The sequence below is a fragment of the Cyprinus carpio genome, chromosome B20, assembly GCF_018340385.1.
Source record: "Cyprinus carpio isolate SPL01 chromosome B20, ASM1834038v1, whole genome shotgun sequence".
Classification (NCBI taxonomy): domain Eukaryota; kingdom Metazoa; phylum Chordata; class Actinopteri; order Cypriniformes; family Cyprinidae; genus Cyprinus; species Cyprinus carpio.
The window spans coordinates 12,655,702-12,670,572 of NC_056616.1; the positions used below are offsets into that span (position 1 = coordinate 12,655,702).

Below are 14,871 nucleotides of genomic sequence, written 5' to 3' on the forward strand. Positions count from 1 at the left end.
TGCCACGCCGAATTGAGGCAGTAATTAAAGCAAAAGGTGTCTGTGTGTACTGAATTTATTTAATACATATATATTTATATATTTTAAGTGGTGAAAACTAGAATGTTAAGTCAGATGTGTCGTTGGTGGTGGTGAAATCATTACTGACATTAAAACACGTTAATAACGTCAACAGTCAAAAAAGTTTCACAGGATTATGAACGTAGTAACTTGAAAGTGATGCACGGGCAGCATCTCGGGCTTTCTTCTTTTTCTTTTCTCCTCGGCTGGGTTCGCTGATGTCTAATTCCTGATATTGTCCATCAATTATGATGATCATTTGTATTCAGCCGCAAACATGAGTTGAGAGCGGGCGCGGGTGCAGATCCAGAACGGCACGTCACGTGTGTGCTTATACTGCCAACTGCGTTCATCATAAAATGCATATATATATATATATATATATATATATATATATATATATATATATATATATATATATATATATATATATATATATATATATATATATATGTTTAGATTGTAAAAATACAATAAAATAAATTCATTTATGTATATTTATATGTTTATATATATATATATATATATATATATATATATATATTAGCAGCTGGGATGGTACCCCCCTGGGAGTTGGTGCCCTACGCAAACTGTACTCTGCTTTCTCTGCGTATAGGGAGCAATGGTACTGCATATATATGAATAGAAAGCTAAAAAGAACAGCATTTATTTGATACAGAAATCTTTTGTAACAATGTAAAGTATTTCTTGCATTTCCTGGATGGCAAGTAACTTAATTTTTCACTAAAAACAATTGTTACTCCCACTGGGTGCTTGGCAAGTGCTAATATTGGAGCCTGAGTCTGACATTAGTTTAGCCCATTACTGCAAACTGAAATGCTGCTAGGGGAGAACTGTTGTCTGGTGGTTTATTCCTGAGTCAAGACTTGCAGTCATCATTGTGTCCTTCTCTCTCACATGATGTAACAGACTGCAGTGATGTGTCTGTTAGTAATTGTGTGTAATTAGGATTATGAGAAACACTTACTCTCAATGAGAGCGTAATTATGGGGAGGATGGCCATTGCTTGTAAACATCCGGTTGATGGTCAGATGTACTCAGAGTCATTGCAGTTAGTTTGGTGGCATATCATTCTATTTGGGGAGTTGAGACAAGCTCTTACGCAGATGGGATAAGCCTGAATCAATGTCTAATCGTGGTGACTAGGTTAGGAAGTGTTTTACTGCAGCAGTAATTCTTCCTTGTCTGGCAGGTGGCACTTGATTCAGGGTAGAGTTACGTAATCAAACGCAATTCTTACATTGAACACAAAAGAAACATTTAGCAGAATGTCTGAGCTGTGTCCACCTTTAAGTTTTACTGCATGGTAAAGAGCAGCTTGGACATTCTGCTAAATAGCTGATTTTGTGCCAATGAGGTTCTTTTAAAAATGGTTCTTTTCAGAATTGTTCACTGAAAGCTTCTTTGGGGAACCCAAAATATGGGATTGCTGTGAAAAAAGAAAACAAAAAATAAAAACAAAAACCTTTTGAAACATTTAATTTTTAAAAATGTAATAAAAGGTTTTTAAATGACATGAGGGTTAATAAACAATGATAGAATTTTCATTTTTGAGATAACTATTCCTTTAACACGACCTTAACCTCTAGATATAACCTTCACCTCACATACCGTAATAATATACATAGGACTCAGACATCACAGATGGTCTCTGTTGTGTTTGCAGTTTTTGTGCTCCGTCCCCAGGTCATTTAGAACAGAAGGTATTATCTAAGGAAGAGAGAACAGAAGAAGGACAAAATGGGTACAAATGAAAAAACATTGAGAAGAAATTACATAACACTGGAGCAGATACTCTCCAAGGTTACCTCTGGTCAAATGAATATAAAGCATGATGGGTTTGTCAGGCTCCACAGAGAACAATCAATCATGGACAGTCCAATATAGTAAAAACATAAAGGATGCTGGCTGTTTAATTTGGAGCCCTTTTTAGCTCATGCGGCACATCAGTCATCATGTTGTAGTATATGGCACCCCAGTGATTGTCTTTTGGTAATGAAATGACCTTTGTGATCCTTAAATGGCCTCTGTGCAGTAGAGTCAGTGGAATTATATATGATAATTAAATACCAAAACCATACTGTTTATTTTTGACATTCATCATGTTGAATGGGCTGAATGTGAGTATTTACTGTCCCGAGGCAGTCTTAGAGATGTATTCCTCCAGATGGCTACTCTTTGGGTACCTCTAAATATTTAAATATTTAAATGCGACCCTGGACCTTAAAACCAGTCTTAAGTCACTGGGGTATATTTGTAGCAATAGCCAAAAATACATTGTATGGGTCAAAATAACATAATTATATCAAATTCCAAAAACCATATTAAGGATAATTAAAGATCATTTTCCATGAAGATATTTTGTAAATTTCCTACCGTAAATACATCAAAACTTAATTTTTGATTAGTAATGTGCATTACTAAGAACTTCATTTGGACAACTTTAAAGACAATTTTCTCAATATTTTGATTTATTTGCACCCTCAGATTCCAGATTTTCAAATAGTTGTATCTCAGCCAAATAACAAAACATACATCAATGGAAAGCTTATTTATTCAGCTTTCAGATGATGTATAAATCTCAGTTTCAAAAAATTGACCCTTATGACTGGTTTTGTGGTCCAGGGTCACAAATGTCAGGATCACTGACATCCCTCCCTCCTATTGCCGTTTTGATATGTGAGCCTAATAAAACTGCAAAATTAGTACATTTCGCAGGATTACATAACACTATTGGGAACAGTCAGGAGGGAGTCAGTCAGTCTAGGACAATGCTGGCATTGCTAAAAACAGGCACTGATCTGAAATATACTTTCACCTTCTGCTTTAATTGTCCTATGCATAGTCCAGTTTCCACAAATGAGCAGCATGTGTCACTCTCACAAGTGTTAGAGCGCTAACATTGTTCATTTTCAAGAATTTTGTTCTTTTAATGAGGCTTATTTTTTTGACTATGATATCTAAAGAGGCTTTTTTTCTTCAGTATGATATCAGGACAGTTGTATCACCTTGACATTTTGCTTTATGTCCCACAAAAATACCTAAAATAATTTTCATTCTGAAATTTGAGAATTCGTTTTTAATGCAGAGTGCATATCATTCTTTCTGTTAAATTCAGAAATTAAAAACATGTTCATCATTGAGGAGGTGTTCTGAGGTAAAGTCATTGGGCCTCATTCATGAAACATTCATAAATATAGGAGTAAATTCTGAGTAATTTGTGCGTAAATCGGACCTTCCCAAAAACTCTCCTCTGGATTCACAAATGCTTCGTTAACATCAGATTTGATAGTTAAACGTGTATGTTAATCAGTTCCAATCATTCGTAAATACTGTAAAATATTATGATGGCAGTGCATCAAAATTCAGTGTTATCAATTTGCCAAAAAGAACACAGAACATTTTACGCACCATTTACACGTGGTAAGGAGCAGGTGTACATTTCTTTTGTACCAACTTATATTTTGAAAATACCAACACTTTCATGAATCCGAAAATTTACGTCAGAACAGCTTTATAACGATTTACACAAAAAAAATTTCTCCTCGTGTTTCACGAATGAGGCCCATTATGTGTGAATTGCCTTTTTAACTGGTTTATGAATTAATTAATAGATCTGAACAACAAAAAAGTGACTAGGGCCCTGATTTCCAGGATGTGGATAACGCGGGTGGAATCGCGGAATCCAGTCATAAAAATGGAACTTACTGTTAAATGCGGAATGTTACGCACTTTGGCAAACTTTGAATGAATCAATAAAAGTAGATCATTACACTTAAACAGGTGCTGTGGTAGGCTACGTCTTGTAATATATTGCAAAATATATATAGAATATGAAAAAGGGTCAGGAACAATAGATAGAAATAAAAGATGTATAAAGCACTATAAAAATACATTGACATGTCTCAAAAACAAACAAAATTAAAAACAGTAGAACATAATCAGATGGCTTCCAAACTCACTGTAGAATAATTTCATAGGGCCTTAAACATGTTTGTTAAACTTTAATAAATTAATGTGAAATTGTATGTTTTATGATTTTAATTAAGACATGCTTTTTAAATAAAAAGAGTCCATAAAAATTTAAATTAAAAAAAAAAAAGAAATCCAGAAAAATTGAAATGGAAAAAACAGAGTCTGGAAAATAAATAAATAAATAAATAAAATGGAATTTGGGAAAAATAAAATATTATTTCATAGGGCCCTAACTGACCCAGAAGCAATGATAATCTTGAAGCCATTTCCAGTCATTATAATTTCATAATGTAAGAAATTCTGAAGCTCACCATCTTGTTCACACACACTAACAAACCCTTCTCGAAGTATTTTCACATTTACCTCCCACTGCCGCTGACTATTGTGTGTTTTTTCCAGCTTGGCTTCCTGTCACCATGGAGATGCCTCCCTGCCACAATGCCTCTGTCTCATTACGGATTCTTCCCAAAGGTCCTGGAAGTGATGTTTGGTCTTGCCTGACAATGTGAGTGTGTGATAGAGAACAAGATAGAGGGCTAAACTAAGCCAAGGAGAGAGTATTCAATCTATTCTGGTCTATCGAGCAGTGCTGGTACTCAGCATTAGCTAAATCAATTATTTCTCCAACATGCACAAGTTGCTGACAGCGTTGTTTTATAAGTTCTCTTTTCTTTTCAATGAAATTCTTTGCTTTCATGGCAAAGTGTGACCTAGTTCAGTAAAGAGGGTCTCAGAGAGTGCAAACCCCCCGTTCTACAAAATCTGCATAATGGGTCAACCCAGCCTGCTTTTCTGAATAAAACTACTGTGTATCTGAATCTGTTCCATCTGCCTCTGGACAATACTCTCAGTCAGTCGTTCACATGCCTGCTTCACGTGCTGGCATGTGAGCTGATCTGGAACCAGTTTATTTGTTTGCTTTCTAACAAGAAAAAAGAAAGCAGCAGAACAGGTCAATTTTAGTCGGCTTGAATCTTGTCTGGATTGACACAGTAGGCTGGAATTGCTTGTTTGTCATGTCATAAATGTTTGAGCCACGCTAGTCGTGCTGTTTCAGTGACAGATACTGTATATAGGCAATAGTAAGTTTACTAGAGTCTGCTCTTTTCAGCACTCTAACAAGTAACATAATGAAATACACTCTTAAAAAGGATCTGGCAACTAAAATGTTCTTCACACTAAGAAAAAATATGAGGCTTACTGAAAGTTTTTGGGGAACCCAAAATGGTTCTTCTATAGCATCACTGTGAAAACACTTATTTGAAAGCTTTATTTTTAAGCGTTTTAGTTTGTATAGTCATCCCTCTCAATTCAAACGCACTGCTCCACCTGTGGTGGTGTTCTGCTACTACACCCTTCTGCATCCCTACTGATGAGGTCATACTCTTGTGTCCTTGCCTCTCCTTATTTGTTTACATTTGCTTTTTCCTGTTGCAGTGTCATAAATGATTGATATGTTAAACCAGCAATCACTGTTTTCCTCCTCTCATGCCAGACATTGTGTTATCGGCTCTCTGTTTCTGTAGAGCAATATTGTTAACAAGCTGGCTTTAGGTAGAGTGTGCACTATCACATGAAATGTGTATATTTTGACAAAAATGCTATGATATAAATGATGATTTGAGCCAGATGTGTTGTAATCCAGGTGGGATGGAGTTCAGACCTCCTGGAGAAAGAGTTTGCGGTGCAGCTGAGGGCCAATGGCGCAGGACTAATCCTGGTTGTCTTAGCAACCGACCAGCTGCTGCCTGTCTTCCACCATAAAAGCCATTCAGACTCTCATTTTTCTTTTGACTTTTGTACAAATCACTATCTTTTCATATTCATCACACATATATATTTTATGCCCTCATCCTTGCACATCTGTGATTTGGAGAGGTATTCTGAGTGCAGTTGTTGCTCATCTGATAGGAGCTGGGACGTGATAATATTCTGCAATAGGAATAAGTCAGACCCCCCCCCCAGAAATGCTCTGTTTCTGTGTCAGAGTAACATTTATATATACGTTTATATGAATGTGACGGTGCGCTAAATCAACTCTTTAAAACAGTGGAATTTTATTTTTAAAAATCTATGAAAAATTCCATGAGACATTTTCTGAACATTAAGTAAAATAAATTACAATAAAATTACATTAAACAACAACAACAACAACAAAACAGATGGATAGATAGATAGGGAGAGTATAGTCTAACATTTAAGTTAGAAACTAAAAGGGGGTGAGTGAGTGTTTGTAAAGATGTGTTTTTGCAGCTGTGCTCCTTGTCTTTCTTTGATATAATATTCAGCATATATTTCCACATACACATGCTCCACATTTCTCCTCAGGCCTCAACACAAGAATCCATTTTTCTCCTCCTCCTCTTCTCCTGTTCCCCAAGATGGCCGTATATGCATGTTTGTATGAGAGAGAGAGAGAGAGTGTTGCAGCCTGCAGTCACTGCATCCGCCGCCTCTCTGATGTCCTGGCTGAGATGAATAGACGTGGGATGCATACTAACAGACGCCTGCCTGACTAACTAGAGTCCAGGTTAAGACTGCTGGATGTGTGAGGAGCTCTCAAAGCCCGGCAGTCATTTTGAAGAGGGTGGCAGATGTGGGCGGTTATGCATGTATGCTGAAAGCCCGTCTGTGTGTAGCCCATTAAGACCGGTGGAGTTACATAACAAGGTTTTTATCAACATGGCAGTAAACAGCTGAGTGGAAGGAGGAAAGTGTGTGTGTGTTTGCAGAAGGGGATGGAGGGGGGTTAAGTTTAGGTTGCAGTGCGATGGATGGAGAGGGTGCTTGTCTTGCCGAGGGTGGGGGTGGTTAAACAATCTGGGACAGACAGCCCATGTGATCGTCGCCATGGTGACAGTGCGAGCTCAAAGGCGAGTGTAGTTGCTCACAGCATTTTAGTTGCATATGAGTGTGTTTGTTTATGTACACTAGCATTCATTATATTTTGATGTTGATAAAGAGACTAGCCCAGTGTGTGTGTGTGTTAAGTACCTTCACAGGAATATAGGCCTATTCAGAAACGTCTTTCTGTGTAGCTAGACTTGAAACACTGCCAGGCATTTTTGCTTGTTTGTACGTTTGTTTGGCGAGACATCTTGAAATGTGGAACTGAAATGGATGTACGCTGCAAAATCCTGTTTTAAATGTACTGTGAAAAACAGTGTGAAATAGAGTTGGATGACTCAGGGGTTTTTCACAGATCTGCAATATGGTTTGGCCCACAGTGTTAGGTCAGTACTCTCATAAGACCCAGTGTGTCTCATAAATCAATTGATGTGATGTGAAAGGCAGCAGAGAGGAAAAAACTAGGAGCTCCATAAACAAACTGGGTGCTTATAAAGCATCTAATATAACAAAACATCTTGTTATATACACTACTGTTCAAAAGTTTGGGGTCAATAAGATTTCTTTTTTTTTCTTTTATTCAGCAAGGATGCATTAAATAGTTTAAAGGGGTCATGAACTGCTTTTTTATTATTTTGTACTGTTCTCTGAGGTCTACTTGTAATGTTATCAAGATTTGTACATAGTAGATCTCCAGGAACAGGATGCACCCCTGGGGCCTGTACCGTGATGGTAGATGACCAAATGAATCAGCGTTACAGGATTACTTTTGAGTTGACAAAACCAAACCACTCCAATCCAGCTTTGTTGGTACCATGATGTCAACTCAGGCTTTGATCCTGAGATTGTGGAGCACCGGCACATGAATGTGGGACATCACTGGCGAACAGCCAATCACGAGCCTTGCTTAAAGGTTAAAGGTTTTGCTAAAGGTTAAGAGATTGGAGAATATGATGAATTTAAACGCATTAACAATTTAAAACAGTACTTGTTCATGAAAGAGGACAAATGAAAGAAATGATCTTGCTCTATCAGTGCAGTCACAAGTGAAACTTAATATACAGCAATAGAGACTCGAACATGTAAGGTCACGTAGTCATTTTTAAAAAGTGTTATCTATTGATTCTACTGCTTATTTACATTACATATGATCTGTAAATATTAACATTCACTTAAAATAAATGATTTATAATGTTAAACTAAAATTACTTGTGTATAATGGATTAATAATAATATAGATCATATAATTATATAAATCATATAAAATAACTAAGTAATTATCATTAAACCCAGACAATTATTATCATAATTATTTTTTTAGTACCAGTGACCTTTAATTTGGAGCAAGAGGAACTGGGGGAGTGACGTTTTTGCCTCAGACGTTTTTTTTGCCTCTGCTCACATCCGATTTTGTCCAATTTCAGCTTCAGATCTCTTAACCAGAACGAAACCTGCTAGACCTATAGAATTTACAAATGGCAGCGCCCATTTTTACGTCAGGAAAAAGGTGCATATCCTTCAGGTTTTAAGGTTAAAATGCATAAATACTCAGTACACATCAAACGATCTGTAATAATAGGCAAAGCAATAGTGAGCACATATTAAAAACGTGTGACATTACTGTATCTATATAGTCAGCACAGCATTGTCTTTTAGTTTCAGTCTTTCTGACAATCCTGCATCAGATTGTGCCATGTTTGTAAACAAATTAAGTAAAATGAAGTGAAAAAAGGACCAAGTTCTTACTGACGTGGTATGGATCTTCATTAAAAATAAAGTTTATCAAATAAAGCTTATGGTTTGGTTTCTGTGTAGACCTGTATTTATACAACAGGCGTGAATCGGTAGGTGGGGCTAAACAGGCAGTGATGTGGAAGCAGGCGTTGATCTTCTTCTGTGGAGGCGGTTTAGCCACACTATGACATCATAGAGTGGCACATTCCACTTCCTGTCGTTTTAGCAGATTGGCTTCAATATAAGCTGTTTTTAGAATAACGAGAAAGGAATTTTGATTTCCCAGTTTATGACCCCTTTAAAAGTGACAGTAAAGGCATGTAATATTACAAAAAGATTATTATTCAAATAATTGCTGTTCTTTTAAACTTTCGATTCATGGAAAAATATGAAGAATTAATATGACAAAATATTAAGCAGCGCAGCTTTTCAATATTTGTTTCTTTGCTTTGCTCCCCATATAGTGGAATGACAATAAATCACACTTAACTTGAATATTGATAATAATAAGAATATTGATGACAATAATAAAAAAGGTTTTGGAGCAGCAAATCAGCATATTAGAATGAGTTCTGAAGGATCATGTGACACTGAAGTCTGGAGTAATTGAAAATTCAGCTTTGCCATCACAGGAATAAATTACATTGTAAAACATATTAAAATAGAAAACTATTATTATCAATTAAAAGAATTCACAAATACCGTTTTTGCTATGTTTTGGTATATGTTTGAGTATAAGAGACTTCTTTCAAAAACTTCAGACCATAACTTTTGAAAGGTAGTGTGAATACAGATCAGATTTTGAGTGACCATCAGTTTTAATTGTTTTAACGGGTTAGCATAGATAACAAGGCTATGCTAAACCTTTAAAATAATGCAATTTTATATCATGTCCTACATTCATCCTTATCTTACAGCAACCACAAAGATCACTGCCATCCCTCAAGGTTTTTCTTTTAAAACAATTTAATTTTAAACAGCTCCCTGTGCACTTTTTGCCATCTGTTATATAGACTAGAAAGCTTTATCTGGTTTGCTGTGGATCAGTCTTTGATATCATTGTCCCTCCACTTCAGTGGCAAGGCAGACTGTCAATGAGATCTATCTGTTAGGGCAGTGGTTCCTAATCCTGGTCCTGGAGAACCCCCAACACTGCACGCTTTTGGTGTCTCTCTTATCTGACACACACATTTGAGGTCTTGGAGTCTTCACTGATGAGTTGAATCAGGTGTGTTTGAATAGGGAGACATCTAAAATGTGCAGTGTTGGGGGTTCTCTAGGACCAGGATTGGGAACCACTGTATTAATCCCACGTGGCATGTACGCGATGAGTTTTGTTGGATCTCAGCTCCCTCTGCTGGAGCGAATGGCTTTCAACACATCATAAATAGTTAAACAGTGACTCATAACAGGCCCTAAAAAGATACAGAGCTAGAATGATAATTACCATATGACAGAGGATCTGAAAATGGGTGGTGATGTTTTCCCTCTTTCAATTTAGTTTTTTTTTTTTAAATCACTAAATATTTATCTTTCTCTTTTTCTCTTAAACTCTCTCTGTATACATTCTATTGTTTGAACTTCCCCCAAACAGAAAAACTGATAAGAAGGATCATGTGCAACATTAAATAAATTAGAATTTTAAATTGTCACATGATCATTTTTGCTACACAGTTAGGGTTTACCACTGGGGCACACCATGGCATGAAAACATTGTAGAAAACAACAGCTTTTTCTAAAAAAAATTGTCTATTTGCCTTTCTGTTTGAAATATCTAAGCCTAGTCTCAACTAATGCTATCTGTCCTTGTTTTGAGTGTTGTAGGTCGGTAGATCGATCGAAGAGTGACTGGACTCCGAACAGTTCTAGAGCACATTGAATTTGCTTTGATTTTTTATATGAGAGAACAAAATAACCCATTCTCTTCAAGGGCAGGTGTGAGGTAACAATTGGGCTTTATTCACTTTACTTCTTGCTGCTTGGAACTATATTTATGTCTGAAAACTGTGACAACATATATCTAAGGAAAATATTTATTCTGTACCAAAAGCAAAATAATAATAAAAATTAAAATTATCATAAAAATAGGATTAGATTGTACAAAATTATTTGCACATAATACCTGTAAGAATTGTGTATTAAAAATAATGTGCATTCATTTCAAATGTCCTTTATAAACATTTATGTCCATTAGCAGCTGTTAACTGCCATGTAGTGTCCTGTTCATCTGCTCCTTGTGCCGATAATTCATCATGAAGAGCCCTGTGGCTGCAGGTCTGAATGGTCATCGGGGATCCCTCTCACTCCTTCTTCCCAAACTCCACACAGGCAGCTCGCTCGAGGGAGGTGTGGGGCGAAAACCACTTCTAATTTTCGGGTAGCACTGCTTCGGCTGTCTGATTGTACTTGCCCCGGCAGTCTCCTGAGCATGAGTCTCACCATCACCTGGTTGGCCCAAGCGATGCCCAATGCAGGAAGCACCTTACTGCCCACCAGCCTGTGTATAATAAGTTAAAAACAATTCATAATAGAGCATTAAAAGCCCAAAATATGATCGGCCCAGTTTTGTAATTACACCAAACCTTCTAAAATGAGCTGAGCTTTTATTGAGTGGCAAGAACTATGTGAACCCATTGGAATTGGTTAGTATTCTGCATTAATTGGTCAATAAATGTGATCTTATTTTTATCAAATTCTCAAGTATAGAGAAGCACAATATGCTGAATATTTACTGGGATGTGTTCAATAAATGACATGAAAGATTATAGTTTATTTGTACTTTGTGTGTCATTAGCTTCAGCACATTGTGTTTTCTATACTTGGGAATTTAATGAAGATCAGATGACGTTAATAATGCAGAAAACCAATCAATTCTAATGGGTTCACATACTTTTTCTTGCCACTGTATATGGGCTGTTTTGCTGTTGGCTAAACTGACACAAACACACTCACCCATAGTCACACCTTCCTGGATTTGGTCCGTCCACAACATCTGTAACCTGGAGCAGAGAAATAGCATAGTAACAATTTCCATGTTATTTAAATTCAAATGATTAGATCTCTATTGTTCGCAGAGCATATTGTATAGTCTTTCTGATTAGGTGTTAGAAATGAGATGCTGGTCTAACCTGGTTGACACAGACTACAGGTGCACCATATTCATGACTGAGGCGGTGAAGTATATTGGAAAAGGCCAGAAGGTGGCGTGACCTCTGCACAGCCTCGTCAGCCTGGAACTCACTGCGAAACAGAGCCGCCACAGAGTCCACCACCAGCAGTCTGACCAGACCTCGCTTCAGCAGCACGGGCACACGCTGAGACACGCACGCCTGCAGAGCCTCCTGCTCACATATCAACCAGCATTAAGTGCTTTCTGATGATTATTAACTGTAATAAGAGGAACGTTTGCCAGTCTTACCAGGTCAGCTGCATGCTCGATGTAGATGTTGTCGCTAAAACGCCGGCTGCGGATCAGAGCTGGTGGCAGATCTGGTCTGAGCTGGGGCTGCTGGGTAATGAGTTGCCGTAGTCGTTTGATAGGGAAAGAATCCTCAGTGCAAATATAAACAGCTCCTGTTAAATGACCATATAAAATGTGAGTTAATACAGCGGTTAAGCAGACATTTATTAAAATTATTACTTTCTTCTAAACTCTCCTTCTACCCCAGTAATCTCACATTTGCCAATTTCAAAAGAGATCTCAAACTATACTCAATGTGTTTCTGATAGCTGAAATGTCAGCAATCTATAGCAGTGGTCCTCAACCAGGGGGCCAAGGCCCATTGGGGGACCTCCGAAAACTTCCAAGCGGGTTTGGGTATTGTTTGAATTTTATCAATTCCGATTCCGCTTATTGATTCTGATTCTTATCGATTCAAGTTTTGATTCCGAAGCGGTTAAAAAGAAATCAAGTCAAACATTTAGATATCAAACATATTTATTCTGTGTCTCTTTTTGCAAAACATTTACTTGCTGCCGAATACCATGAACAAAAATCAGCAGGCTACATAAAACTGGACTTGATTAAGAGCAGTTTGTGTGCAAAATAGAGCTGTATGATTCTGGATAAATTGACTTTTTAGACAACTAAACAAAATCTTGATTTTAAGATTGAATAAATCTCTTGAATGAATGATTCAAAGACATATACATTTTAAAAGCCCAATTTCGACAGCTAAAAAAAAAAAAAAAAAAAAAAAATGCTCACAGGAATTAATGGGTGTATTTGAAATTTTATTTTTACAAACAAGTGTTCGATTCCTGACCTTAAGTATTCAATTCTGCAAATTAAATTGGTTTTCCATTCCCAACCCTACTTCCAAGGGGGCCTCAAGATGACTTAAAATGACTTAAAAAAAAACAAGTATTAAAATAACCTAAATAATTAAAATCATTATTTTACTGACCTCCCTCAATAATTATTTTTTAATTAAAGAACCGGGATTCCAACTATCTTGGAAAACCTGGATAATTCAGGGCATTATTTAAGTGTGACTTTTAGATCTAGAATTTGTGTGTGTGTGTGTGTGCTTTCTAGACATCATTAAAATTAACAGCATTCCATTTTTATTTTATCGGATAGAAACTGGCTAAAAATCCTTATCCAGTAAATCATAGACAACTTGGAGTCAAGTTGAGAGCCACCGCTTTATAATGGTTATATGTTTCAATTCGTTTTTTTTTCAAAAGTTCGTTTCTTTTATTGTAACAAAACAACAAATAAAAAGGGGTTCCATGTCCCCTTACCAGAATTAAGCCCTCCGTGTTCCTGCGGATACTGGACAGACAGGCAAAGCTGCAAACAGAACTGAGTTTTCCCAGCAGCACTCTCGCCTGCCAGCTCCGTTATTCCAAGCATCGGGAGACCACCGCGCATCAGACCGTCCAGAACCGGACAGGCACAAGACAGCCTGTGTCCGGCCTCCAAAACAGGACATTCTCCTCGGATCAGCTGTAAAGCTGAGAATATATTAAAACAATAGTTTGGCTTCAAAAATGGCTGATTCTCACGAGACTATTGCATTTATTTAAAATGAAAAGTAGTACTATAGTACAGCGAGGCCCACCTGTGACCGGCTTGGACTCGCGGACCACAGCCGCTACAGAACAATGCAACCTCTGAACATCTGTCTTTGACAAGCGCGTCAGTCTCTGCAGATCCGGACCAGAGACACACAGGATCTCCTTGGCTGATCTAAAATTGGCTGAACAATAAAATAACATTAAACAAGGTGCGAATTCAACTTAAGTATAAGTGCACTCAAGGTGGATTTTCTAGCTAACCTTTTTTAACAGCAGCAATAATCCTTGGATTCAGATCAAGCTGTTCCCACTCCATCAGCTCTCGTGAATCTCCATTTAAACAGTGTAAGGTTAATAAAACAACGTTTAATTATTATTTTTACTCACTAAAACTATCCGCACACATTTTGAATAGCACAACATTTACTTCCCCCTCAGCATGTCTTAAACTCTGTCAAAATAAAAGTCTTGAATTCAGTCGATTACCGATTTTTAACCGAGCGGTGTTTATATTTTAAGGACAGACAAGCGACTACAAATATAACAAACAATACTTTATTTAATCAAGTCAATAAGAGAAAGAGTGCGATAGCGTATCGGCTAAACAACAACAAACTGCTTCATATTATCGCGCTTTAAGACCGGGGTCCGCCACCGGCGCAGTGCATTATCAAAATGGGGGTGTCTTGAATATAAGTGCTTAACTAAGTATAAATAACTATAAAGATACATTTATCATTAATATTTTCAAAAACTGCGTTTTACCATAAATGACATATATTAGTTAAATAAACTAAGCAAAATAACTAAAAGAAGAATTGCGGCATAGCGGCCTCCCCTCTAAATTCAGTTTTTGGAACATCCTTCAATGTTGTATCCCAGTTGGGTAGAAAATCAAAACAGTTATGGTGTTATGAATCAAATGAAATATTTTACCATACAAAATGAATTTAGTCCTTTTAAACATGTTGCTCAATGATTGCAGTTTAATTAGTTTATAAAACCTAATCATAAATAGGAGTGGAGGATACTGGATACTGCTTTAAAGTGATCATGTCAAGTCTTTACTTCCTTTGACTGGTGAGTGGTCAGAATGTCTTATATGCTTTATAATTATGCGAGTCTTTATTATATGAAATAAAGAATACAACGATGAAAACGTGCTGTTTGTATTATGGTTACATTTGTATCATGTCTATGCAAGCTAGCTTT

The 14,871-nt window shown here is 36.9% G+C and overlaps 1 protein-coding gene, 1 long non-coding RNA gene and 1 pseudogene across 2 annotated transcripts; 1 reads left to right on the plus strand and 2 right to left on the minus strand.

Moving 5' to 3' along the window:
* Nucleotides 1-659: 659 nt before the first annotated feature.
* On the minus strand, nt 660-4,557 carry LOC122140930. Its single transcript, XR_006157452.1, has 3 exons — nt 4,420-4,557; nt 1,693-1,791; nt 660-1,510 (listed from the first exon to the last, which is right to left on the minus strand). It is a non-coding gene; the product is annotated as an uncharacterized LOC122140930 (long non-coding RNA).
* Nucleotides 4,558-10,575: 6,018 nt separating this feature from the next.
* On the minus strand, nt 10,576-14,281 carry LOC109113382 (DNA repair protein XRCC3-like). Its single transcript, XM_019126174.2, has 7 exons — nt 13,921-14,281; nt 13,704-13,841; nt 13,384-13,596; nt 12,056-12,210; nt 11,766-11,978; nt 11,590-11,636; nt 10,576-11,134 (listed from the first exon to the last, which is right to left on the minus strand). Exons 1-7 carry the CDS (start codon nt 13,973-13,975, stop codon nt 10,888-10,890), a joined length of 1,068 nt encoding a protein of 355 aa, XP_018981719.2. The 5' UTR covers nt 13,976-14,281; the 3' UTR covers nt 10,576-10,887.
* A 224-nt stretch (nt 14,282-14,505) lies between these two features.
* Nucleotides 14,506-14,871, plus strand: part of LOC109113400 — a 72,876-nt pseudogene continuing 72,510 nt past the window's right edge.